This window comes from Myodes glareolus, chromosome 21 (assembly GCF_982192425.1).
Source record: "Myodes glareolus chromosome 21, mMyoGla1.1, whole genome shotgun sequence".
In the NCBI taxonomy this organism is placed as follows: domain Eukaryota; kingdom Metazoa; phylum Chordata; class Mammalia; order Rodentia; family Cricetidae; genus Myodes; species Myodes glareolus.
This window is the reverse complement of record NC_142046.1, coordinates 11,170,662-11,198,166: the sequence shown is the minus strand read 5'-3', so window position 1 is coordinate 11,198,166 and position 27,505 is coordinate 11,170,662. Positions and strand designations below refer to the sequence as shown.

At 41.5% G+C, this 27,505-nt stretch overlaps 1 protein-coding gene across 7 annotated transcripts in view; it reads left to right on the top strand.

Moving 5' to 3' along the window:
- The first annotated feature begins 1,258 nt into the window (after window positions 1-1,258).
- Window positions 1,259-27,505, top strand: part of Mapkap1 (MAPK associated protein 1) — a 212,026-nt gene continuing 185,779 nt past the window's right edge. Inside the window, exons 1-3 of one of the 7 annotated variants that reach the window (XM_087899701.1) lie at window positions 1,262-1,644; window positions 26,706-26,733; window positions 27,090-27,417. In XM_087899701.1, the coding sequence (XP_087755827.1) occupies window positions 27,159-27,417 (259 nt within the window). In that variant the 5' untranslated portion in view covers window positions 1,262-1,644; window positions 26,706-26,733; window positions 27,090-27,158. Of the gene's footprint in view, window positions 1,645-26,705; window positions 26,734-27,089; window positions 27,418-27,505 lie in introns of all 7 variants that reach the window. The other 6 variants (XM_087899704.1, XM_087899703.1, XM_087899702.1 and 3 more) reach the window with 6 other exon arrangements.

Genomic DNA, 27,505 nt, shown 5'->3' with positions numbered 1-27,505 from the left:
TCATAGCAATACTCAGAAGTTGGAACCATTGTTATTGGTGGAAAAAAATCAAGAGGTGTAGTGTTCAAAGACTCACAAAAATATAGACTTCGTATTTGACTCTTTAAAAAAAAAGGATTTTTAAAATTAAATTTGTTTAAAATTTCATACATGCATACAATATATCTTTTTATTTTGTGGCTTTTTAAGGTAGCCTTTCTCTGTATCTTTGGAGCCTGTGCTGGAATTCACTCTGTAGACCAGGCTGGCCTTGAACTCACTGAGATCCACCTGTCTCTGCCTCCTGAGTGCTGGGATTACAGGCATGCACAACTACCATCGCTTGGCTTAATGTATCTTGAGCATATTCACGCCCTCCCCTAACTTGTCCCAGATTCAGCTTTAGTCACTCTCAAATTCCTGACTAACTTCCTCCCTGCTTAAAATTTGTTTTTTTATTAAATTACAATTTGTGTTGCCCATGTACTTCTGACTTTGGGGTCATCCATTGTAGATGGCTATCCTACCAGCGGCACATTTATGGTAAACAGCCCCCTCCCCCATAGCCACCAACTGTCAATAGCTCCTCATCTAGGAGTTGGGGCTTGGGAGCTCCCCACTTCCATTCTAGAACACTGACTGGCTTGGTCTTATGTGGGTCTTGTACAGTAACCGGAGCTGCTGTGAATTCATGAGTGCAGAGAGCCTGTCACGTCCATAGGATATTGATTGCTCCTGACCTCTGGCTCTAGCCATCTTTCTGTTCTCCCTTCTGTGATGGTCTCTGAGCCTTCCAGAGTGGAGGTGTGATGTATCCCAGTTTGGTTGAGCACTCCATAGACGTTCCATCTCTGCACTTTGGCCAGTTGTGAGTTTCTGTATTAACCACTGTCCACAGCAGTAAGAAACTTCTCTGATGAGGTCTGAGAGCAGCGCTAATCTGGGTGTTGAGATATGAACTTAAAAAACAGTTTGATACCATGTCCATCTAGCAAATAATAATTGCAGTGAACTCTTCTTTCTGACGTAGAGGTTAAGCTGAGGACTGTGCCCTGTAAAAGTGAGAATAGTTTACAGAGGGCTGACAATTTAGGGCAGACAGAAGTCAACTAACTTGCTCCAGACAGGCCTGGATGCAGAGCGCGTGCGCAAACTGTCCGTCAGGCTCCGCCCCGTCCCGCCCCCCGGGAGGCGCTCGCTCCTGGCTCTGGGGCTTGCGCACTGCGTCCCCAGCCAGAGGCGCTTTCCCGAGCGGGGACTTCCGGTACGCCGGGTGCGGTTCCGGGTCGTGTCGCGGCTCGGGGTAACAGGGCTGCTGTTGCCGGCCGGCGGCGGCGGGGCGCGGCGGGGTCATGAGGGCGAGTCTGGGGCGAGACAGCAGAGCCGGCCGGTAGAAGCGCCGGTCCTTGAAGTGCAGGGTCCGAGAGGCGTGGGGAAGCCGGGGCCTCCCTCAGGGACGTGTCCTGGGCGAGGCGGCCCGTAGTGTGGAAGCAGCTTCAGGTAAAGGTTGCCCCAGCCGCCGCCCCCTGGCCCGCGGCACCCTGTTGCCCTCAGCACCCTGCTGCCTGCGCTGCCCAGCAGCCGCCCGTCGGGGCCGTGCTCGGTGGCCTGGGAGCATCCGTTTCCTGGCCCTTCCCGAGCCTGACAGCTGGGTGTGTGACTTAGGTGAGGAGAGGCTGTGGACCTGGTGGTGTGGGGGCGGGAGCGGGGGGGGGGGCAGGCACCGGCGGCTTCAGGCCCAGAACTCGTCAAGGTTCGGTGCCCCAGCTCCATTCTGTGAAATCAGGTCTTCAAAGCTTTGCCTGGGCAGTCCTGACACAGTCCTGCAGATTCTTTTCCTATCTGGAGTGCTGCTGGGAACTTGGATTCCGGTTTTTCTGTTTATGGGAGTGGCAGGAGTTGTATAGCTGGGGAGTGGGTGGGAAGAAGAAAAGACCACGGTTTAAAGAAGTGTGTATCTCGGACCATGCTTGTTATAAACCTCCAAACAGCCAAGTCCAAAACCCTTCTCCGGTGTGAATAGTGACGTGGACACACACATCAGTTAAAACGTCGGCATTCACTTGACGAACAGAAAGGATGGGTCCCTCCTGTGAACACCTATCAGAACACCTATAAAGTGCGTTAGTCATGTGTTTTGGGGCCCCACTAGCTGCAATGAAAGTGCTTGCTCAGTGATAAAATTGCCCCCATCTTTTTCAGCTTCCACGTCTGCAAACTCACTGGAGCCTGAGGTTGGCCGGGCATACCCGGTGCCTCTTTCCTATTCAGCTGGGTGCCCACATCTGCCGTCAGCTACTAAATGTGCAGAGTGCCTGCATAGCATCTATGCGCCTGTGGCTCCTGGCTAGTTTTTACAGTTAAGTTTATTAAAGCCCCCATTATAGGCCTTCCCTCTGGATAAGTAAGATCTCAAATCACTTTTGATTTGTTCTCAAGTACTGAAAAAAGAAAGTTTACCCTGCCACATCTAGAAGCTTCCCGGGTTTTGGTTTCTAACACATTATTTATGCTTCCCATGGTCCAACTGTAGGTGGTCTCACTTAACCAATTACGGACAATCCAGCATCTAATGATTTCTTTCTTTACTTTTTTTCTTAAGAATTATCTTTTAAATATATGTGTCCATGTGGGGTTTGTGTGAGGGCAGTTGCCTGCAGCGATCAGAAAAGCAGAAGAGGGTATCAGATGCCCTAGAGCTGGAGCCACTGATGCTTGTGAGCTGTACATGTGGGTGCTGGGAACTGAACTTGGGCCTCCACAAGAGCAGTCCTGGCTCTTAACTGCTGAACTGTGTCTCTAGCCCTGGGGATGATTTTTTACCTGGAACCCCATAAACACTTGTTATTTATAGTCATTTGATCTAGCAAGCATTTATTGTGTGTAGATATAAGTCAGGCACTGTAGTACAGTTTAAGAAGACTCAGTTGCCGGGTGGTGATGGTGCCTGCCTTTAAACCCAGCACTCGGGAGGCAGAGGCAGGCAGATCTCTGTGAGGTCGAGGCTAGTCTGGTCCTCAAGAGCTAGTTCCAGGACAGGCTCCAAAGCTACAGAGAAACCCTGTCTCGAAAAAAACCAACAAAATAAAACCCAAAACCAAAGGTGTCATTTTGTGCTGTGAGAGGGAAGTTGTCCCTTCAGTGCAGTGACAGGCACCGGCATGAGGAGTTTCTCTGGAGTGGAGGTAGTGTAGTGTTAGCTTTTGAGAAATGACTTCTGGTCAAGGGAATGAGCATAATGCAAGGTAAATTGAACTTTAGTTTTTCTCATTTAATCATTTTAACTAAAACTTATAGACAGGAAGACACAGTATAATTACACAACTGGTATGAGACAGAGCCAGGTCTTGCCTTCTTCCTTTCCATGGCATTCTATGTAGGTACATATTGAAACAGCAGAGTAAGAGGAAAAAGAAGAATGTTGAAATGGACAGCAAGAAACTCCTCTAAAGGCACACAAGGCAAGGTCCTGTGGTGCAGGCCTGCTGCTTGACAGGCTGAGACAACAGAGTACTTGCACAGATTGCTTGAGGCTAGCCTGGGCGTTAGGGACCTCCCCCCCTTTAAAAAAAAAGACATGTTGGCCTGTAGAGATATTCCAGCAGTTAAGAGCTCAAGAGGCTCTTATAGAGGACCTGGGTTCAGTTCCCAGTACCTGCATGGTGGCTCACAACCATCTATAAAGGGATCTGATGCCCTTTTCTGGCCTACAGGCAGACATTCAGACAACATGCATACACATAAATAAAAACAAATATTTGTTAGCAGGCAGTGGTGGCACATGCACTTGGGAGACAGAGGCAGGTGGATCTTTGTGAGTTTGAAGTCAGCCTGGTCTACAGCCTGAGTCCCAGGATGGCCAAATCTACACAGGGAAACCCTGTCTCCACTCCCCTCTCACATAAAAAGGAAAAAAAGAAGAAAAGAAACCGAACACCCTAACCCGAGCTTTCTTAGCAACACTTCAGATTTGGGATGTTTAAGTTAGTAATGCTCATCTAGTAAAGTCTGTGAACTGGCTCCAAAACTCAGAAAAATCCGGAACCGGAAACTACTTCTGGCCCCAAGCGTTTTGAATAAGGAATTCTCAACCCACCAATTTTCAGGTTCACCTACATCATCTCTGGGATGTGGTCCCAGAGGGTGAGTGAGTTTCTAGTGCGAGTAAAACCAAGTTTCTCAGCTGTTAGATAATTTATTGGAAGTCAGTGTCCCATGAAGTCTTACTGCTGCTTTTAGCCATTTGAGAGGTCAAGTGGAAGGGCTAGATTCTGAGAGCACGAATGCCAGGCAGTCAAGATCAGTTTCAGTTTCTATCCTGACTTGCCAGTTGACAACGACTTGGAGGGTCTGTGATTCATTCAGCAGTTCCAGGCAAAATATTAGGCCCTTGAGATGCCACTGGGAATAAAGCCAGGTCCCCACTTGGTGGTCATTGACATTCCAGTGGGGGAAAATGTGTGTAGATGAAGTACATTCTGTATATGCTGCCCCAGGGTGCCATGGAACTCACAGAGCTGTTTCACATCTGTCCCTGTGAGGGAAGGTGTGAGCATCACCCTGGTTTTATAGATGAGGGAACTAAGGCATGGAAAAGATAAATAACTTGGGGTGGGTGCAGCTCAGTGGTAGAGTTAGAACTTAGCATGAGTGAGGAACCAAAAAGTAAGCAAAAGAAAAAGAAGCCTCCTGAGTTATATACAATAGATATTTTGAGTGAAAGGCTTTCTACCAGCCTCTTCAGTCCTGTGCCAGGTTGCTTGTTCTTGCATGTGGACCTGATTGAAATGCTACAAAGAGGAGCTAGCTGTGTGCAGAGCTCCAGTATGCTATCCCTGGCTAGGCACAATGAGGAGTGGAGGTGGTCTCTGCACTCAGGGCCCATCAGCTAATCTACTGCATCGGGAGTGTTTGTTTTGTTTTGTTTTTAGGGTGGGTGTATTTTGCTTGTTGACTCAACTGAAGACTTTGAAAACTGTTCCAGTTCAGTGGATTTACAAGATCTTAGAGATAGGTTATTCCAGCCTTATTATCAAGGCTGCAGCCAGAGTGTCAGAGAAGTCTGTTACATTTCCCACTGAAGGTCCCCTGACCTTGTGTTTACAGAAAGAAACCTTGTCTTAGAAGCACCGAAGTCTGGGAGATTACCAGAGAGAGGAGCATTTTAATTCTTGCCAGTCTAGTTCTCAGAGTGGCCAGTGCGTGATTTTTCTCATGTCACCAGGCTAAATTCTGAAGGGATGAGGAGACCTTGGGATACTTGGATTTGGTGCCTGTCTCACTGTAAACACCATCAGATTTGTCTTCCCTGGCCTTCTTCGTAATACCACAGAGTGATGTTCCTTCAATAAGTTCTGCGTACCATGTTCCCGTTGCCCTCACAGCCCTTTATAGTGGGTGGAGTTACACAGGGGAGCAATTAGAACTTATTGAGATGAGAAAATTGGCAGCCAGAAAAAGCACAGTTCTGTAGAAAGTGTCTTCTCAGAGAGGGTCTCACCTTCAGGATAGTTTCCCTGGGCAACACCTTTGAAGTTTGGGCAAATCACTTCCGGATCCTCGGATCTTTCCCTCTCTGGATGGTGAATACTGAAACTCAAGTCTTGCTGAAGTTTTTTCAGGAGCTGCTGTGCTTAGAGTTACACAGCAGGGTACTCTGTTGCTGTTTCTTTTCTCTGCACGCCAGGGCATGCCCTGCCTGTATCCTCTGTTCTTGCCTCAAGATTGAAAGGGGACAGAGAGTCACCCAGCAGAGTAAGAGAATTATGGTCAAGGAGTTCCCAGCCTAAGAGTTCAATTTATTTTTATTTAAATCCTCCTCTTTCACTAGGTGAAAATTGAAGAAATATTGGTCTGTTAGATACTTGTTTTTATTCATGCCGTATTGTATAAAGAAATAATATGAAATATAAAAATTAAGAGAATAAATCCTAAACTGTCATTCAGAATTTCTTAACTCTACTTGGCAGCAATCTGGGAAATGGATGTAAAATAGGAAGCATAAAATTTGAACTGAAAGTAGAAGGTAGTTTTAAAAAATTAAAGATGAGAAAATGGAGAGAAACCACTTAAAAAAACAAACTTGAAATTTTGCAGAAAGGTGTTAGAGTCACTTCTAGGGTTACTGTGATTGCTTGTGAAATAAATTGACTGTTATACAGGTCCCCCTAAATGTGGGTGTACCCCACACTCCAACATGTTTTCATGACTGTGAGTCTGCTATTGGTACAGATAAGTTGGCTGAAGGCCCATAGCTTCAAAGAAACAACAGTGTTTAGCAATCTCCCCCACTGCCTTATTTTAAGGTACTGTGCTGTAAGTAAGTACTGCTTCAGCAGGGAATTAGTAGAAAATTATTTGAAAGAATATGTTTCTTTTGTAGCTCTTTTTAAAGATGAACTTTTTGTTTTATGTACATATTTTACCTGTATGTATATATGTGCATTACATGGGTTTAGTTCCATGGGGCCTGGAAGAGGGCATTGTATCCCCTGGAACTAGAGTTAAACACAGTTGTGAACTGCCATGTGGGTGCCAAGAACTGAACCCAGTCCTCTGAATTGCTGAGCCGTCTTCCCAGCCCTTGAAAACAGCAGCTCTTTGATAGGAACTTCAGTTGCTGACATCCAGGATGCTTAGTGGTGCAGCTTGAGTACTGAAACAGTATGGAGCAGAAGCTTGAAACCACACCCGCCCTGGGTTTTATACAGGTTGTCCACCACTGACCGTGTGACCTAAACAGTCTGCAGAGAGGGGTTAGGGATGCCAGACTACAGTCCTTGTGAGAACTAAGGGACCGTGTAAGTACCTTATATGAACTGCAGTGCTTCTGGAGAGATGCAGGGTCTGCTACAGGGACACAGGACATTCAGGACTGACTAGGTAGTTATGAGTGAATAAGAATTTTTTTACATCTGAATCCTGAGATTAATCACTGTAATTTTGATTGTACTTTGTGAATTACTTAGCATAAATGACTGCTATGTTCTGTTGACACAAGTTTCAGTATGCTGTTTTTGGGTGACTAAATAAGTTGATCTGCTTAACATTAGAAACTTACTCTAAAGCTGGGCATGATGGCAAATGCCTTTAATCCCAGCAGTTAGGAGGCAGAGGCAGGTGAATCTCTGTGAGTTTGAGGCCAGCCTGGTCTATAGAGTGAGTTCCAGGACAGGCTCCAAAGCTACACAGAGAAACCTTGTCTTGAAAAGCCAAAAAGAAAAACACTAAAAAGAAAAGAAAAAAAATTAAAGAAATGTGCTTCTGTGGTCTTGTTTTGTTTGGTGACTATCCTTAGAAGTGACTAGTACAAGGAATGTTTGTCAGATGCAGGCACCAAAGCTAGGGCAGGGCGTCAGTGTCTGGGGCCACCAGTAGCAATTTTTGCCTTGATTTGTCCATTCTCCTTAATCATTTGCTTTTAATGCTTACAGAAAGTCGTTTTTCATTATTTGTGAGTGAATGATTGTAGGTATAACTTTGTGATAAGAAGTTTAAAGATTCAGTGAAACTGTTTATTGCTGGCAAAAGTTGATGTCTGACTTGTCTGACTGTTAAGTTGTTAAAATTTGGTATAACTTCTGAAAAGACTTTAAGCAGTATTTATTTATGATAGAGTTATGCATTCATAACTTATATAGTTTTAGAAACCTCTGTTAAAGAATTATAGATGTAGAAAAATGTTTGTGTTCAAGGATGTTTCCTGTAGCTGGGCATTATGGCCTAAAATTGTAATTCCATTGTTTGGGAAACTGATGTAGGAGGATCATGAATTAAGGGTTGCTTGGACTATATACCAAGTTTCAGATCACTTGGGTTACTTAGAGAGACTCTCAAAAAAAAAATCATGGAAGAATTGCATTTATATTGGTATGGTGAACCCATGTTGCCATCACCTGTTTGTTCAGTGCCCAGTGGGATAGCGACTAGCCCTTTGACAGCTTAGTCTTACTTCCAGTAGGGGTTTGTGCACCTATGGAATTAAGGCTTCTAGTTGACCAGTTGATAGAAAGAGGTTGTTTGTGAGTTTAAAGCTTATATATTATGAAATGCTTCTTTGATAGAGAAAATAAGTTGTGTTAAACACACACACACACACACACACACACACACACATACACACATGCCAACCAGGGAATGGCAAGATGGCTGAATGAGTAAGGACACTTGTTACCAAGTCTAATAGACTGGACTTAATTTCCAGAACCCAAGTGATGAGACAGTGCAGGGATGGGGAAATTGGCGGGGGTGGGGTCATACAAGTATAAAGCAAAGGTTAACAAGGGTACAACATAGTTTTATTTACTTTCTTTGTGTAAAACTTTACTTTGTTTTGTGTGTGATGTGCATGTGTGGGTGTACCATGTGCCATGGTTCCTGAGTGTCGAGGTCAGAGGACAGCTTTAGAGTCAATTTTGGCCTTCCAAGGATTGAACTCCAGTTGTTAGGCCTGGCAGTTCCTTACCCACTGAGCCATCATTTTTCTAATGGCTCATGGGTTGAGGGACTCTAAACCGTAAGTGGTTCAGCTACTGTACTAAGATAGGCAAAAGTGACATTTTTATAGTAAGAGTAAAGAAAAGCAAAGAAAATATTTGGTTGTGGTTGCACAGTTGTCCTGTCTAATCTCTTCAAAGATTCCTTAGCTACAGAATTGCAGGTTAGATGTAGCTGTGGTTGATTGGTCGAGCTTAGATTCTGTTTTACTGTAATGTAGGCAAGCATTTACAAGAAATAGATCAAGTCAGTTTTGCTTGTGTTTACAAGTTAGGCAAGGTTAAAGTCGCCCATGTAGTCTAAATGACTTTGTCTGCTCAGGGTAGTCTTCATTTTAAGTTACTTTCACAAGAGCAAATTTCATCTTTTTTATTTTGTAAGAAAATTTGAAGGCAAAAGTTTGTTTAGATATTACTTTTTCTAGTGTCAGTAAAGTATGAATATTAAAATGACATGGTGAATTATCACCTTAGACTCTTACAATTATATATTTTCATAACTGAAATAATATCAGCTTGCACATTAAGTGCTATGGCCAGTTAGGTGAGTTTTTTTTAACTGTGCACGGTAATTTTCCTGTATGTGATATCAAATCATGCACAAAATTTAACAAGTGTGTAAGCATATTTAAATCAGAAAAATACCAGGCAAGTTGTTTCTTTTGTAAACTGCTCTGTCCAAAGCGTTCTGTGTATTATCAGAATGAAAAATGACAGCACTTTGTCATCTGCTCAAATTGATACTGCACTCTTCAGGATGACAGCTGAAAAGGCCCACAGGTGCCATATAAAGAGGTGACCATGTTGTCATATTTCATTTCGGCATCCCTCTGCAAAGCCATAATTACCTAATTAGGTTGTTAATTAGGAGATTAGCATTTCACTATATTGATAGAATGCTCTTTACCAGTGTGGGGCTAGATACAGATTTGTCTGCCCTAATTTATAATCTCTGCCTGTTTTGTACTTATTTATTTGCTTAAGCTCCTTGTGTGGAGCAATTGAGTTTATCTGAGAAACAGTTTGTTTACAAGCTAATGAAGCTTTGATAACTCACTGAAGTTGCTGAGCTAAGGTGTGAACAGAACTAAAGAATGGCACAGCCCCAAAGAGATTGTGAAAATTCTGAATTGATAGAACTATTACCATAGGCAGCAAATACATAAGAATCCAGATTGTTGGTCTAAAGCCCAAAATGCAAAATCTGAATGTGAAGTGTGACAGATGTGTGTGCCCTAAACTAGGCATAGGCTTAGCTTTAGTTGTATTGAAATGATGCACTCTTTTCATTTGTAGTTGAGAAACTGAAGCTTGCTCAGTGACTTGAGAATAAGTATATCCACTCCCTTAGTCATGAGTCCGGCTTTATTTCACTTGCACCTTCTGTCCCTTGGTCTTTGCTGGGGACTTTCTTTAGCCTGAGTCCTTTTGGAATTTGAAGTATTTCATAGTATCCTTACATTAGTATTTGAACCATGCATTGTGTCTAGCATTCTTTTTAGAGGCGGGTGGGGCATCACTTCCTTTCTCAGTATAGTGTCTATAGTTGCTATCATAGGTGCCTTCTCTACCTTTTCATTTCAGAGCCTCTCTCTAAGCCAGTGGTTCTCAACCTTCCTAATGATGTGACCCTTGAATATGATTCTTCATATTTTGGTGACCCCCAACCATAAAATTATTTTTGTTGCTATTTCATAACTGTAATTTTGCTACTGTTATAAGTCGTTTTATAAATAGCTGTGTTTTCTGGTAGTTGTAGGAGACCCCTGTGAAAGGATTGTTTGACCCCCAACAATGGGTTGACAACCACTGCTCTAAGCAGTAGTTTAGCTGCTGCCTTTTTCTTCTTCTTTTTGAGAAAAGAATACATAGGGTCTTTCTATGTAGCTCTTGGAGGCCTGAAACTCATTGTAGATCAGGCTGACCTTGAACTCACAGAGATCCATTTGCTTCTTGTCTTCCAGGTGCTGAGATTAAAGGTATGTGCTAAACAGTACTCAGAAGAAGCTAGGTGACAGGGCAGAACATTTCCAGAGAGAAGTTTCTGTATGGATGAAGGTTGAGTGAGAACTACTGAAGTTTGGGTGAGAATAAAGTTCTGTGTGGAGGAAAAGCACTAAAGAATGAGTGGGAAGTGATGCTGTCGGGTAGACAAGGTTCAGAGTTAAGATGGAGTTCAGGAAGTCAGTGAAAGACTTTAGAACAAGTTAGGAAGCAATTGTAATAGCTTAGGTGAGAGCCTGTGGCTTGCTTAGGTTATTGAAATAACGAGAACCGGATGAGTTCTTGAGAAAAGAGCTAGATTGCACAGGATTCTGATTAAATGCCTTTGGGATTCATGGAAAGGAAGGAGTAAAGACTCCTTTTTTGATAGCTCATTCTTTGTAATTTTATGTAATTCCCAGTCAGTGTCAAAGTGTGTCATAGATATGAGGCCAAAGTCTTATTTCCATTTTAACTCCAAGGAAATAACACTAGTAGCCAATTTTCTTAAAACGCTATTAGCTAATATCTGAGAAGGATATGAACTTTGGAATATTGGATTGGAGCCCTGTAGTGGGCAGCAGCTTTGTGAGACTGGGAGGAGCTGAGATCTAGAGAAATCGCACTTTTTCTCAGCTTCTGGTTGGTGGGATCCCATGCACAGCTTTTGCGTTTTCCTCATGACACTTTAGCCTTCTTGTTTCTTGTCATCTGACTTATCCCAAACCAAATTTCTCCTGGACTGCTGACTGAGGCAGTGTATCACCTCTCTGACTTCTCAGGCCAGAGTGCTTTGAAAGTCAGATGTGCTGCTGGACATGGGCATTGGGATTAGTCTCCCTCCGCTAGAAACTGGATGTGCTCCCTCCACACTGATGTATTTCACAGTTCCCTTCCTCCAGGGAAGAAGACTTGGAGCCTTGTGTTTCTGTCCAAGTGATTTCCTACCTACTTGCTGGCACCAACTCATTTTACAGGTTAAGGTTTTGATTGTTCCTGTCAGTTCAACATAGAGAAGAACATCGTTGATACTTTTAGGTTAGAGTCACTGGAACCAGAAGAAGTCTTGGGTGTTGTCTTAGGGTTTCTGTTGATCTGAAGAGACATGACAACAACAACTCTTGTAAGGAAAGCCTTTATTTGGGGCTGGTTTGCAGTTCAGAAGTTTAGTCTATTATGATTGTTGAGGCAGGAAGCATGGCAGCCGACAGGCAGACGTAGTGATCAACAGGCCTCAGGAAGTGAGAGAGAAACAGAGACAGACAGAATGGGTCTGGCTTGTGCTTCAGAAACCTCAAAGCCCATCTTCAGTGACACAAGTCCTCTAACAAGGCCACACCTACTCCAATAAGGCCACACCTCCTAATAGCGCCACTCCCTAAGAGCCTGTGGGGAGCCATTTTTATTCAAATCACCGTAGAAGTAGCATGGATTCTAGCCTTCCTTGTCTGTACTCCTTTTCTTTTTTATTGAGATATGTATGAGTCACATACCATAGCAGTCACCCATTCTAGGGTACAATTCATATATTTGCAAAGCTTTTTGTCCATCACCACTATCTGTTTAGAACAGTCAGACCCCAGTCGTGTGTCATTCTCCCCTGCTCTGTATCCTGTCCCCCACTTCTCTCCCTCTACTCCTGACATTCACTGCTCTAATTTGCATCTCTATGGTTTTGCTTATTGTCAGCCTTTTATAGAATAGAGTTGTAATCTGTGGCTTTTTGTATCTGGGCTCTTTTGCCTAGCAAAATGTTGAATTATTATGCCTTATTTTCCTTTCTCACTGTATGTGTGTACCACCTCTTGTTTATCCTTTCACCAGTTGGGCTTTTTGGTTATTATGCTGTTTTGCATATGTGTGAACAAACTTGTATGTGAACATGTATGTTCAGTTCTCTAGGGTGCAACATGCACCTACTTACATGCACCTACTTACATGCACCTACTTACATGCAAGTAAGTTGAGCCTACTTACTGCTCACATGGTAACTCTGTGAGGCTCTGCCCAGTTGTCTCCCATAGTGATTGTACCATGCTTACACTCCCAGCGTATCTTTACGAGGCTCTGTTGGACAGTGGTGGAAGCCAAAAAAGGTTCCTTGTGATTTCCTCACAAGGATGATCCACTGGGAGCTTCTTTCTTACAGGGAACAGTGTGAGCTTCCAAGCCTGTGAAGAGAGGAACTGCTTAGAATTTGGAAGTTTATGTAGCATGCTCTACATGTGTGTGTGTGTGTGTGTGTGTGTATGTGTGTACACATGTGAGTCTGTGTGTATGTGCATGTGTGCGTGTGCCAATCTGCCTGTCTGTCTCTTACTCTGTCTCAGTCTCTCTCTCTCTCTCTCTCTCTCTCTCTCTCTCTCTTGCTCTCTGTGTGTGTCTAATACAGCTTCGGGGTTTTCTTCATAGGGCTTCATGCTTGTGAACCTATATTTATTCTGTTGCTGTTGTTGTTTCTTGGGCTTTCTTGCCGTACACATTCCCTGGTCAAGCTCATTCATTTATGACTTCATCTGTCACATGTATGTTGATATCTTCCAGATTTTCTCATACTTTTCTCCAGAGCTACAGGTATGTCTCCCTCCTACCCGCAGTGGTTTAGCTGTGTAGCTCAAGTTGGTCTCAAACATGTGACCTTCCTGCCTCTGCCTCCAAAGAACTAGTATTACAAGTGTAATTTGGGTCTTGCTGATCTCTTTGGGTAGTCCATTTTCAAGTTCATTGTCTGAAATTAACTCATTATCTGCACCCCACTCCCATCTGTTAACCTGCTCCTGTTAAAACTCTTTTAAAAAAAGTTTGTGTATCACATACATAGAGGTCAGGAAACAACTTTCAAGAGTCAGTTCTGTGTTATGTGGGCTCTGGGGATCAAACTCAGATGAGTCTTGGTAGCAAGCGTCTTTACCTGCTAAGGCATATCTGTGACCTGTGTTTCATTGTTGACCGTGTAAATGCTCCCTTCTGCATTCACTCAGTCACCAAGTTCTCCTTTTTATCTCTGGAATAGTTCCTGAGTTTACAAAAGCATCTTGTGGCTTCACTTGAGACTTCATCCTCTCTTCCTGGGGCTGTTGTCACAGATTCACAGCAGTCTTCTCCTTGTCCTTTAGATGAATCTTCTGTGTAATGTGATACCCTAGCAGTCTTTGAAATGCTAATTTAATCTGCAGCTTTGAACTCTGTGTAGGTTTAGTTAATAAATACATGTTCTATTATTTCTTGCTTTAGTACAGACTGTATTGAAGGTTGCTGCTTGGCCTGTCTTTTAACTACTCCAACTTCTTTCTCATCGTTGCAGATTCATCATAAACCAGGGAATAATAGCAACAGTAATAGTAGGCATCTGGGTAGTGCCTGTCATGGGCCAGGCAGTATCATAAGTACATAACATTCATTTATTCAGTCAGTCTTTCCCGTTCTGAGTAGCCATCAAAATGATTCCCGTTTCAGATGAGGAAATAACCATAGAGGTTGTTACTCTCCATAGACCCTATAGTGAGTGCCAAATCCAGATTTGGACCTAAACAGCTTTATACTTGATTGTTCTCAGTCCCTCAGACCTGCCTCCTGCTGACTAACCCCCCCTTCCCTTGAGTTTTCTCACCATAAGGATCCTGTCTTTGATTCCATACCATCTATGGAAAAGGGGATTTTATTGCAAACTTTCTGATCAAGGAGCCAGCATTGCAGAGCAGTGTCAGCTCTTTTGCAACTGCTCTTCAGGTGGGTAAGTTGAAGTGATGACTTTCATTGTCTTGGTCATACTTATGTCTTGGGAAGCCTTGTGTGAGCAGCCAGTTTCACTTAGCCATCTGTGCGTTGTGATTCTGTAGCACACTATTGAAATCCAGTGTGGCTCTCATGCTTTATGGTGACCATTTGTATTCTTGTGTTTTCTCCACTGTCTGAATTTCCCCTTACGGATGAGGACTGTAGCTGAGCACTTGTTACCCTGACTTCCTGTGTGGGAGGCATAGATGTTTGTGCCCTCAGTGTGCACAGTAGGTTCGAGAGTGTGGTAAGTAGACTTAGGGGCAGAATGTGTGGTTTCAGGGTAGAGTACTGGAGCCAGCCTACGGGGGCCTTATCACGTCTCTACCTCTTCCTTGTGTGGCTTTTGGCAAGTCTGTGCCTCTGTTTATTGATCTGTGGAACATGAATAGTAGTACAATCTATGTCATAGTTTTGTGAACAAGAGAAGTGACTTTTCCAAACCATACAGTTGGGGCTCTGATAGTTGGGGAACTGGAATTCAGGTTTCCTCTGTGGTTCACACATGCCACAGTGCTCATCTGGAGGTCAGAGGACAACTTGAGGGAGTCATTTCTTTCAACCATGACAGACAGTCTTTGGATTGAATTTAGGTAGTCAGTCTTGGTGGCAAGTGCCTTTGCTTGCTTAACCATCTTGCTGGCTCCAGAGAGTTCCCTTTAATGTGTGTTAGATCCTATTGTGCTGCTCTCTTTATAACTCTCCATTGACTCCTCATTTTTCTTAGAGTATCTGTAAGGATTTGCCCTACTTGTCTAGTTCTTACCTCCATGCTGCTTGTCCCTCTTGCAGGACTCCTGCGTACTTGAATTGTGGCAGGCATGTGCCAACAGCCTTAGCTTGGCAACTCTTTTTCATCAGTGTTCATATGCACATGGCTTTCCCTGTCTTGCTTTAGGTGGTAAGTCAGAAACTCCGCAATGAACCATTCTGGTGCTATTTTGTTTGCAGTTGCAATCTAGTACTCCATCTAGTGTGGCTCGCTCTCCCCCGTGCTGTGCTCCACAGTGCTTCTAGCTGCTGTAGTATACATGCTTTGTTTGTTTGACTGATCTCATTAGAACATGAGCTCCATGAAGGCAGGACTGTGGGTATATGTGCACACTGTGTGTTCTGTATCTGGAGGAATGCCTGACAGATGTTGACCTGCAGTGCATAGTTGCTGAATGTACCCATTCAGTACTTAGTGACTGTTATGGATGGATTCATTACTTAGAGATAGACAGGCCATGCAGTACATATAGTGCAGTGGAAATTTAAAGAAACAGCTAACATGGGACTCATTAGAAAATTCCTGAAAGATTTGACCATGGAGCTGGATTTTTGAATAATGAGTAAGAGGCACCCAAGTAAAGAAAGGCAGGCAGGCAGGCTTTAATTTAAAAAGAAAAAGTATATGTGTGTTTATGGATGTTACTTGTATATAAAGAATGTTGGGTATTTTCATATCTTTTGAGATAGTGGTGATTCTCAGCTTATGGATGGAAACCTCTTTTGGGGTGAAACCGCCCTTTCACAGAGGTCACCTAAGACCATCAGAAAACACAGATATTTACATTCTGATTCATAGCAGTAGCAAAATTACAGTTGTGAAGTAGCAATGAAAATGATTTTATGGTTGGGGGTCACCACAACATTAGGAACTGTACTAAAGGGACATGACATTAGAAAGGTTGAGAGTCACTTTGATAGAGTCTTTCTTACTGAACCTGGGGCTCACAGATTTGGCTTTATTGGCACGTCAGCCAATGATGACCTTGAACATTTGATCCTCTGGTATTCACCACCCAAGTACCAAGTACCGTGATTATAGGCATGCACTACTATGTCTGATTTATACAATGTGAGGACCAAACCCAGCATTTCATGTATGAAAGTGATCACTCACCCATTGATTGACATACCCAGCTTGTGTGTTTTTTTTTTTTTTTTTTAAAGACAGGGTCTCACTGTGTAACCCTAGCTGTCCTGCAACTCTTTACATAGACCAGACTTGGCCTTGAATTCACAGAGAGATCTGCCTTGCTCTGTCTTCCTAGTGTTTGGCTTAAAGGGGTATTGACTTAAAGGGGTACACTACTATGCCTGACTTGCAGTTTACTATTATAGCAGTGATTTGAGCTCTAGGTCTTCCAAGTACATTAAACTATCAGAACACAGATAGTAGGAATTGTTTTGATTGCAGAAGTTTTGAGTTTAGATTTTAGTAGCAAAGTTCTTTGGTTTAGTAAGAAATGATTCTAAGGGAATTAGAAGTGACCACAGATGTCTTTTCAAGTCACAAATTAAGGTTTCTTGGCCTCAGCATTGTTGATACTGACATTTTGATGCTACAGTTCTTTGTGGTGGGTGTTTCCCTGTGTACTGTAGCATGATTGGCCATCCCCTTGTTGGTAGCACCCATCCCCAGTGTGATAACCATAGATACCGCTGGCGATTGCCAGATGTCTGAAACCGTTGCCACTGTTGTGTCTTCAGCAGGTGATTTAAGAAGAGGGAGATTGACACCTTCATAAAACAACCACCTTACAGAGTCAAGGGTTGCATCAGTTTGGAGCAGATAGTTCCTTAGAAATGATGTCCCTACAGCTAAATCTGAAGGCAGAAATAAGGTGCCTGTGAAACCATGTGGGCCCTAAGACTTGGAGAAGAGTTTGCAGGGGTGAGATGCTTGTGTTGGACTGACGAGAAGTTTTGGCTGTGTTGGAGAAGAGCAAATCTCATAACCAGGAGCTACATCATTACCTTTTAAAGACCAAAAGATACAGAGTTATTGAGAGTTGCAGGAGGTGGAGGGGGCTGATAATGGAACCAGGTTGTAGAGAGAGCTCTCTGTGCGTTACATTTGGGTTTACTGCATGACATATCATCTCAGACTTAAAGCAGTACAAGCTTAGGATTCTCAGAGACAGGAGGCAGGCTCCAGCTGGGTTCCTTCACATGATCTCAGAGTTGAAATGAAGGTGCGAGCTGGTGGTGAGTTTCTGAGCTGCTTAGGTTGTTAGTAGGAAGTGTTCCTCACAGCTCCTTCTAACTAATGGCCAAGACATTCTCAGTGTTGAGCTCGTGGTCCTTGCTGCATCACTGCTTGCTTCAAGGCCCTTGGGAATCTCTTTCATTGACCATTTTTGTCTTCACTTGACTGAGAAATCTCATGTGACAGAATGTTACTGAGGGATTGTGCCTTTCACACCTTTGTCATGTTCTGTTGACTGTGTAAAGTCTTTTCTTGTAAAGTCAAGAAAAGGGGTAGCTATACAATAAAGTGGGTGGGTGATGCCAAGAGACCAGACTTTCTGCAACTGTTTCTCCCATAAACCCTCTGCTCCATAAGTGCAGTGGTCAAGTCTGCTGTTTCTCTCTAGTCTCTATCTCTGGTCTATGTGTCTAGCCTGACACATAGTGAGTGCTTTGTAGCCCTCATCAGATAAGTAATACCTGTGAGGGAATACTTGGGAGGCAGATGAACACTGCTTACAACTTAAGCCCTTAACCAATGATTTCATGTTGAAAACAGTCTGGCTGCTTTGACATTACTTGTATCTTCATTCTAGATAAAACTATAAACATTTTTATCTGAGATCTTAATGTAAAACCTGAAATGATTTATTTCTACAACTGCCAATCAAGCCTATTATGTCAGAGAGATAACACCCATTAGAAAAAATAATTTAGGGCTACATTGCAGCAAGCGGATAGATTTCTTGTAACCACTGAAATTATTATCAGGTTTGGAGCTTTGAGTGTTGTGGGTGGTTAGGTTGTCTGAAGTTCTACTGCTGTTGCTCGTAACTTAACGTTACTTCAGGACCTGGAAGTGATGCTTTATAACAGGGGAGTCTGACCTGGGCTTGGAGCTTCATATATAGTTATATATTAATTATTACTTGGTGACTATTGCTTACATTCTTTATACTTGTCATCAGGAACATCTGTAGGCAGAATTTTGATTTTGAGTTGTCCATTGAGAAAGAATAACACCAAGGCCAGTTTTTCTCCAGATTGATACTGGGGTTTAAGAAAATCCCTATATACTCTGGGATACTGATGCCTGCAAAAACAAGCATTGCACATTTTTCTTAACTATCAATTTTAGTAGTGTTTTCTTTTTCTGAAAATGTACTATTTTAATCATGAAACATGAGATGGTAGTATGTGCATAGGAATGCTGGTGCCAGAAGAAACTAAAATTGGCTGGAGCTGGGGCAATTTTGAGCTACCTACCTATGTGCTGGGAGCAGAACTCAGATCCTCTGGACAAGCAGTTTGTGCTCTTAACCACTGTGGGTTTTTTTTGTTTGTTTCTTTGTTTTTGTTTTTGTTTAGAAATACTGTCTCGCGTAGTCTAGACTGGCCTTGAACCTATGTGGCTGAGGATTACTGAACTTTTGGTCCTACTGCCACTACTTCCCAAGTTGCAGAAACTACAGACCTTGCCACTGCACCTTGTTTTAGTGATGTATATATTTTTTTTCTTCTAAAACAAAGAGGTGTAGTTTAATCATAGGATAGACTGTAACTAATGAGTTTTAAAAGCAAATTTCTTAGCTATGGTGGTGACTCAGCCTTTAATCCCTGTACTCATGAGGCAGAGGCAGGAGGATCTCTGAGTTAGAGGCCAGCCTGTTCTACAGAGTGTGTTCCAGGATGGCCAGGGCTACTCAGAGAAACCCATTCTTGAAAACAAAACAAAACAAACAAACAACAACAAAACATAACAAATTTCTTAGGGTTGTGGATGCAGCTCTGTAGAAGTGTTTGCTTAGCATGCGGTGTGAATTCAGATCCCCAGAACCTATATCAAAGCTGGGTGCATGATGTAAACCTATAATCCCAGCACTAGGGTCATTGAAGGTGGATCCCTGAAGTTCTTTGGCCAGACAGTCTAGCTGATTTGTTGTACTTTAGGTTCAGAGAGAGACACTGTCTCAGAAAATAGAATGGAGAGTGACTGAAGAAAGCAGTACCAGCTGTAACCTCCGTAGAGACACGTTCAGGCACCTACACGCACAAGTATGCATGCCTGCATGAACATGTCTGTATAACAATGGGTTTTCTTTTGATGATGATTTGGAAATATTCCAAAGCTAGAGATCAAATCTAGAAGTCAAGATTTTGAAATTTCATACAATTATTTTAACTACATTTGATCAGTGCAAATCATAGTGCAAACCCAGATTTACCAAACCAAGATGATTAGTGTAGCCTAGTCTGGCTGTTACATGATAAGTGATTTGTACTGCTCACAGCATGGGTCATCTGTCACTACCCTCCTTGTATTTCTGCCTAAGCAAAGCCCAGCCATCGTTAAAATGCTACCACTTCCTCTCTGGGACTTTGCTGTTTCTTGGAAAGCACAGTCATTTAGTATTGGAATATACATTGCATTGTGTTTCTTTTCTGTGGATATGAGTCTGTGGAGGAACAGCACACTCTTATAGATTCCTAGTCTCACTCTAAGATGATGGTTAGTGAGTGAATCTCATTCAAAAGAACATACAAGCATCCCCCCCCGTTTTTTTTTAAATTTAAAGTATTTTTACTCAAAGTGTGGAAGTAGAAATGAAGGAGGATAAATAAGCTCCAGATATATGTTCTCACTGTTACTGTTCACTGAAGTTAGGCATAGTTATGTGGAGAAGCTTTGAACTCACAGAGCAGTTTTCAAAAGCCATTTTTACAAGTCTAAAAAATACAGAAAGGTTTAATTTAGAGTTACATTGGAGAAAGTGAGAGAAAGAAATTCAGAAGCAATAACTGCATTTTATTTTAGTAGTCATTTCCATATTCAAATTCTAAGGTATAAATTCTGAACTATAGATAAATCAGAGAATGTTGATCATAGTCAAAAGATAGTCTGCTGGTTTCTATGAATTGAAACTTCATATATAATGAAAGGATTTTGTTATCCTAACTTGTGACCACCATGTGTCATGATAGATAAATAGGACTGCTTTTGTTAGTCTGTGTTAATGACTCCTGCTTTGGGAATCAGGTTATCCATGTTATCATGCCTAATACTAACAATGTCAAGGCGGGGTACAGTGTAGAAAGGTTTAAAAAAAAAAACCCAAAAACCCAACAACTCACATCTGCTGTTACATGTTGTTAATTCCCTTAGCATACGTTAAATCATTTCAAGTACAATAATAGTGTGGGAGGTAAATTAACTAACCATTAACAATCTTATAAATACACAATTAACATGCCAGCATTTATATGACACATTGATGGGGCAGCAGTAATTTTTGATTGGGAGTTTGCAGACCTTTGAGAAGCCTCGGGCTGTTGCTTATTCAGGGAGGTTTTCACGGATTGCAGGCTGCTCGTCTGCTTGTGGAGAGCAGTGAGTGTGGTATGTTGAAAGGGAAGGAGATGGGAGTCCTTTCTAAGCATGGACTTGGACACAAACGTTTAGACACACTGTAGCTTGCAGGAGTACGAGGAGAGTTCAGTGCTTCTGGTGAATTATTCTAAGAAAGATAAAATACTTCAGCTGTTGACTTATAGCTGAGGTTGCATAAATTACTATTTTCAAAAATATCTCTGGGTTGGGATCAGAGGCATAGTTCAGGGGCAGAGTGCTTGGCAAGCACATGGAAGGTTCCTGGGTTTGAGTCCAGCTTTGCAACAAATCAACCCAACTTAATATGGATTTAGACCTAACCTGAGATATAAAGAAAGACCTCTGTAGTTTTAGGTCAAAAGTAGATGATCTCTCATGTTCCTTTCATGAAGGAAATTTTGTGAAAAATGTTTGTCTTTTTCAACAATTGTTGCAGGTACTGCTTTTTTTGTTGTTGTACAAAAATTACTGTAGCATTAGCAGAGTAGCTAAATGTATACAGCTGAACACATTGTGTCTTAAAGCTTTTATGAAGACCCAGGAAAGAAATATCTGTCAACCCTTGGAACCCACAACAATGGGGTGTTTATGAACTGTCTTGCAGCCACTGTTGTGATTCTTTGCTGTGGCACAATGGTTAGGAACCTGTTCTCTGACCACATTTCTTAACCTTTTTATTTCCTGCCCCGTGGGTTCTTTTTTTTTTTTTTTCAGTCTGTAAATGGAGAATAAAAAAAAGCAGCCTTTTGCTATTGTTGTTGTTTTCAAGACAAGGTTTCTCTAGAGCTTTGGAGCCTGTCCTGGAACTTACTCTGTACACCGGGCTAGCCTTGAAATCACAGAGATCTTACCTGTCTCTGCCTCCCAAGTGCTGGGACTAAAGACATGTGTTACTATGCCTTATGATAGCAGTTACCTTAAAAAGGTTATTTTGATGATTATGTAAATTAATTCATGTAAAAAGGATAAATAATTTTAGCTTTTGCAATAACTTGAGGTTAGTCATTGTATAGTTCCTTTTGGCTTCTGGAATCCTGTGCTCTAGCTATAGCAAATGTACAAAGTCCTGTGGATATATACTGTTCTATCTTGAATCACTGCCCCATGGCTAATTTCACCAATTGTGCATCTATGTCTTATTATTTATTATGCTGCATCTCATGCTTTTCTATAAACAATTGCCGGTAAAATTTGGGAGCTGTGTGTATAAAGTTCTTGAGTATTTAGAACCGGGCATGGTTGTTTATGCCTATAATCCTAGTACTCAGGAAGTTAAGAGAGGAGGGTTGCTATGAGTTTATGATCAGCCTGGGTTACAGAATGAGATCCTAATCTTAAAAGATTGTTGAGACCTGATATTCATCAGAATCTGCTAAAAATGATTTCAGCCATGTCTCAAGGTACCACATGCAGGTTCTGTGAACATAAGCAGTTGTGAGGAGTTGTATGTAGTATCCAAGTTATGCCAGGATCCTCTTTAATAGATCAATAAGAACTAAGCAGATTGTGCTGAGCCTTTTAATAAGGATACCAACAGACCAACTCGGCATGTTAAAAATATTTGTCATTTTAAAACTAGAAGTGGTAGCATACACATGTAATCTCAGCATGTGAGGTGGTGTAGGAGTGTCAGGAATTCGAGGCTAGCCTATGGTATATGAGATTCTGTCTCAAAAAGAAGAGAAAAGTTGAGAGGTGGTGGCATTTGGGATGCAGAGGCAGGCAGATCTCTTTGAGTTTGAAGCCAGGCTGGTCTACAGAGAGAGTTCCAGGACAGCCAGTGCTATTACACAGAGAAACCCTGTCTTGAAAAACCAAAAAAATAAAATAAAATTAAAAATGAATAAATAAAAGATGAAAAAATCTGTTATTTTGGAATGGTCCTCACTTCTGCCTAGATGTCCCTATTACATTTTTTTTTTAAGTCAAAAAATATGATTTGAAGAACCTGGTAAGTAAAAGTGGAAGAAAGGGGCTTGAGGCATAGGGCTAGTACTACTTACCATTTATGAAGTCCTCTGTTTTACCTCCAGTCTCTTGCTCGCTTACTCTCTCTCACACATAAATGTTAAAAAAACAATATTTAATAATTGAATTGGAGATAGATTGGTTAATTTTGTTTCACTTAGTGCTTCCCAGATTTAAAACCTTTTTAAATGAAAAGACTTTCAATTGTAGTAAAATATACATAGCATGAAGTTTGTCATTTTAATGATTTTTTAATATACAGTTCAGTGGTATTATGTATACTCATGGTGGTATGTAGCCATCACCACCACCCATCTCAAGAATTTTCCATCTTGCTAGACTGGAAATAGTACTGACATCTGCCTGGTCCTCCTTCCTCCATTCCTTGGCATCTAACAGTATCCTTTCTGTCATTAAGAGTGTGTGCTTTAGGTGACCCATATGAGTACATGTTCTTTTATGACTGGCACATTTCACTTGGTTATAATGTCTCTAAACATCATCCATTGTGAGATATAATTATTTTCTGGGTTTTAAGGCTCTTGTTATAGCCAATGTATATAAATGGAAACTGCACTTTTGTTTCCTGGCCATCCAGACCCGAATAATCACACAAAACTACGTTAGTTACAGCATTGTTTGGCCAATGGCTCAGGCGTATTCCTCACTAGCTCTTACATCTTAAATTAATCCATTTCTGTTATTTTATATTTTACCACGAGGCTTGTGATTTGTTAACTCATTTCTTGCTTCTTGGGTGGATACACTGAGCTTGTCTGACTCTGCCTTCTTTCTCCCTGCATTCACTTTAGTTTGCCCTGCCATAGGCCAAAGCAGCTTCTTTATTAACCAGTGGTAATAAAACATATTCATAGCATATAGAGGGGAATCCTACATCAAATGTATATATTACATTTTATTTATCTTCTACCATATGTATTATATATTAATAAATTTTATGTGTGTTTGTCTTTGTGTGGTATATGCATGCACATGTGGGCCCATGTGCAGAGGCCAGAGACATTAGGTGTCCTGTTCTCTTGTTCTTTTTCTTATTCTCTTGTGATGTAGCTGCAACTGACTCTAGGTTAGTGACCAGCAAGTTCCAGTGATCCTCCTGTCTCTGTCACCCATAGCATTAGAGTTATAGGAATATGTGACCATACCTGGCTTTTTATATAGGTGCTTGGGATTTGAACTCAGGTCTTTCATGGTCCCCATCCCCTTCATGTACTTTTTTTACTACATGGTATTCCATTGCAAGTATGTGTCAGAGCATATGTATGGTTGTTTGAATGTTTAGATTACATTTAGATTTTCAGTATATATTCCAAATAATTCTGAGATAAACATTTATGCTGTTACTTTCTGGGGCAAGTTCTACAGTGGATTTCATAGAATGTTTATATTTTACATTTTGATAAGCATTACCAAGCTTCTCTAGCAAGTACTCATTTTCACTCCTTTCTATTATAAATGAGAGTGTATTTTGCAACTAATAACCTGTACGATGATGTTCGAAGAAATTTGAATGTTTATTTTAGAAGGGCAGTTTTGATTATATGTGTATGCACAAAGTTTTGCTGGATTTGTTATAATAAAACAGTTCCACAAACATAAAAAAAATAAATAAATGAGAGTGTAATGTCTCAGGATACCCGTCAATATTAGTTCTTAAAAATCTTTTTTTTGTGCAAGTGAACAGAAAAAATAACCTATTTCATTGTTGTATGTCTGTGTTAGAAATCAAATATACCTTCAAGCGATGCTTACCCACTCTTAAGAGATTTTAAAAATACTGTCAGTGGTTCTGAAAAGCAGTGTTGGCATAAATGGATAGTGTCCCAAGGTGACAGTTTTGAAAGGCACATTGGTGAGAGGCTCTGATGTCTGTATTAACAGAATGTTATCCCTCTCTTTAACCACACACCTGACATGCTTGAAGGACTTATCTCGACAGCAGGATTGGATAGTCATTGGAAGTGGGACAGCAGCATGTATTGAGTATCCTGCTTGGTGTAGCATCCTTGTTGCCAGAGAGATGTGATGCTAAGGCTCCGGTCTTTATGGAACTGCAGGCACACCTCATAGGAACCCAGAAATGACACTCCAATCGCGTGTTTCCCAGGGAAGTCCTGTGGAAGTTTCCTCTCAGAGCTGGTGTGGATCAAATCACACACATTCATCACTGCTTAGAGTCATACTGTTTAACAGAGAAACTGCCTGCTGATGCTGGAATGTGTTGAAGCCTTTCTAATGAAAGGGGAAGTTGGAGAGTTGGTGTGTGCTCTCAGAGCTGCTTAACTCATTTCTCTGTTCTTTGTCAGCTGTGCTGGAACAGATTCCCTTGACTAGAAAAGTTCTGTGTTTTTTGTTTGTTTGGTTATTTTTGTTTTTAAGGGTACTTCAGTGTACTTTTCTTTGTTCTTTGCTTTTTGATTTTTGGTACCAGAACACTCAGTAAACATTTAGTTTTTCAGGGAGGGCTAGACAATATGAAGGTAAAAGGCACAACCTTTTTGCCAGCAGCTAGCTGCCTGCCTTTTATGGAGGGAAAACAGCTGATTGTCCTAGGAGGCTTGCAGGTGACCAGTGGCCATCAGCTTCTTGACAAGAGGCTCTGTTCTCAGTGCTCCCTTCATGGTTATAGAAAAGACTTCGTTTTCACAAATGGAATTTAAATGCTCACTTTAAATTTTGTAATTATTTCATCAATACACTAGCATATTATAATTAAGGAGATCAGATATTTGAGAAATGTGTGACACTTACCACATGGTATTAGGGACATAGGAGGTCTGTCCTACATAAAGTTTTGTTTAGACATGAGGTACTTAGCTTTGCATTTCCAATTAGCCTCTGTGAGAGAAATAGTCCATGAGCCAGATATAAAAGAAAGGGAGTAAATATTAGTGTATTTTAATTAATATCTTGTTTAGCAATGTGCTTCAACCACATTTTTCTGATAGTATCTTTAAGATCCACTAGATAATGGCAGACAAATTTTTGATAAATTTTAAAAATCAGATGTTATTAGATTTCCCCTGTTCCTTTCTAGAAGAGACAAATGACAAGAGTCTGTCACCTTTTCCCCCTCTCTTTTCTTTTTCCTTGTTTTTCTACTGGAGACCAAACCCAGAGCCTTGTATATGCTAGGCAAGTATTCTATTATATTCCCAGCCCTAAAGGTATGTATTTGTGTGAGAGTTAGTGTGTGAATATATGTGTGGGTATGGTTGTGTGTGTGTTCAGGTACACATGCCCCTGTGTATGAGGCCATTGTGAGTTCTGCTGTATAACTCCTATTCTCTTGAAACAGACTCTCACTGTACTTGTAACTAGGCTAGCAGTCCCACTGATCCTCTTGTTTCTGCTGTGTGTAGTTTGGGGGTTACAGGCCAATGCTTCTTCTATGCTTAGATTTTTATTTTTAGGATTTATTTGATTTTATGTGCATGAATGTTTCGCCTGCATATATGTATGTGCACCATGTGTATAGTTGGTACCTGTAGTGGTCAGAGAATGTCAGATTCCCTTGCATTGTAGTTATAGATGCTTGTAAACCAACATGTGGGTGCTGGGAATCAAACCTAGGTCCTCTGAAAAAGCAACCAGTGCTCTTAATTTCTGAGCCGTCTCTCCAACCCCTCACACCCATCTTTTTATGTGGATTCTAGGGATTTAAAACTAGTTTTGTCTTGTTGAGCGGTGGTGGCACACACCTTTAATCCCAGTATTTGGGAGGCAGAGGCAAACATATTTCAAAGTTCCAAGACAGCTACACAGAAAAACCCTATCTTGCAAAACAAAATAACAACAACAAAAACTAGTTTGGTCTCTAGGGTCTGTTTCCTAGCCACAGTATGTATTATTCTGTGCTGAATATTTCTAGCCCACTGAGAAAGTTCTGTCTAGTTCATAGGATAAACATTATTACATATAGCTTTAACAGGATCAAGGAAGCAGTTCTTATAATTAGGTTTCTAAAATAAGAAATTAATCTTGTGACAAGGCAATTTTGATTAATACATTTTATTTGAAAAGCACAGTATTATCTTAAAAGAAAAAAATGTTTATTGAACAAAATTACTTTGGCGATAAACTTTTGTAAAATTCCTGTTAGCTCAAAAAAACTTCTTGTCCCTTTAAATTTACAGCCATGAGACTGTGAACTGCTAAGTACAGGTGAGTACTGTAGCATATCTATCACCTGACAACACCTTGTTCCTTACCCTTGACCTCACAGCATCATAAGCAGGTGCATGAAGTAGAGGAAGTGGGAGGGAAAACGAACATTCTAGCATGCTTCCTTGCCTTGAGTAGCCTCACTAAGTGTTGCTATGATTTGCTTGCAAGAGAGCCATAGGCCCTGGTGCATATAAGAATCTCCTTTCAGCTTAGCTTTTATCCATTTAAGCTTCTGGGTACAGGGATAATGTTGGATTTCAAGGTGAACTTTTATCATATTGAGTTTGTTTGAAAAATGATTCAGCCATTTTTTGCCTGTTTCTTAAATATTGCTGTGTGCATCATGTTTCTAGGTAGGTGAGTCCGTGAAACAGTATGAAGAGGAGAAAATAGCCTTTTAAAGAAACTGGCCCACAGAAAGGATGGCCTTCTTGGACAATCCAACTATCATTTTAGCTCATATTCGACAGTCACATGTGACCAGTGATGACACGGGAATGTGTGAGATGGTTCTCATTGATCATGATGTTGACCTAGAGAAGACTCATCCTCCTTCAGTGCCTGGAGACAGTGGGTCAGAAGTTCAGGGAAGCAGTGGTGAAACTCAGGGCTACGTGTACGCCCAGTCTGTCGATATTACCTCAAGCTGGGACTTTGGTATTAGAAGACGCTCAAACACAGGTAAACGGTCTTTAGTTGTCTTCTTAGCTTCAGATCAGTAGTCAGCCGAGAGATAATGGACAGGGTTGGAACAGGTCCATTAGGGAGT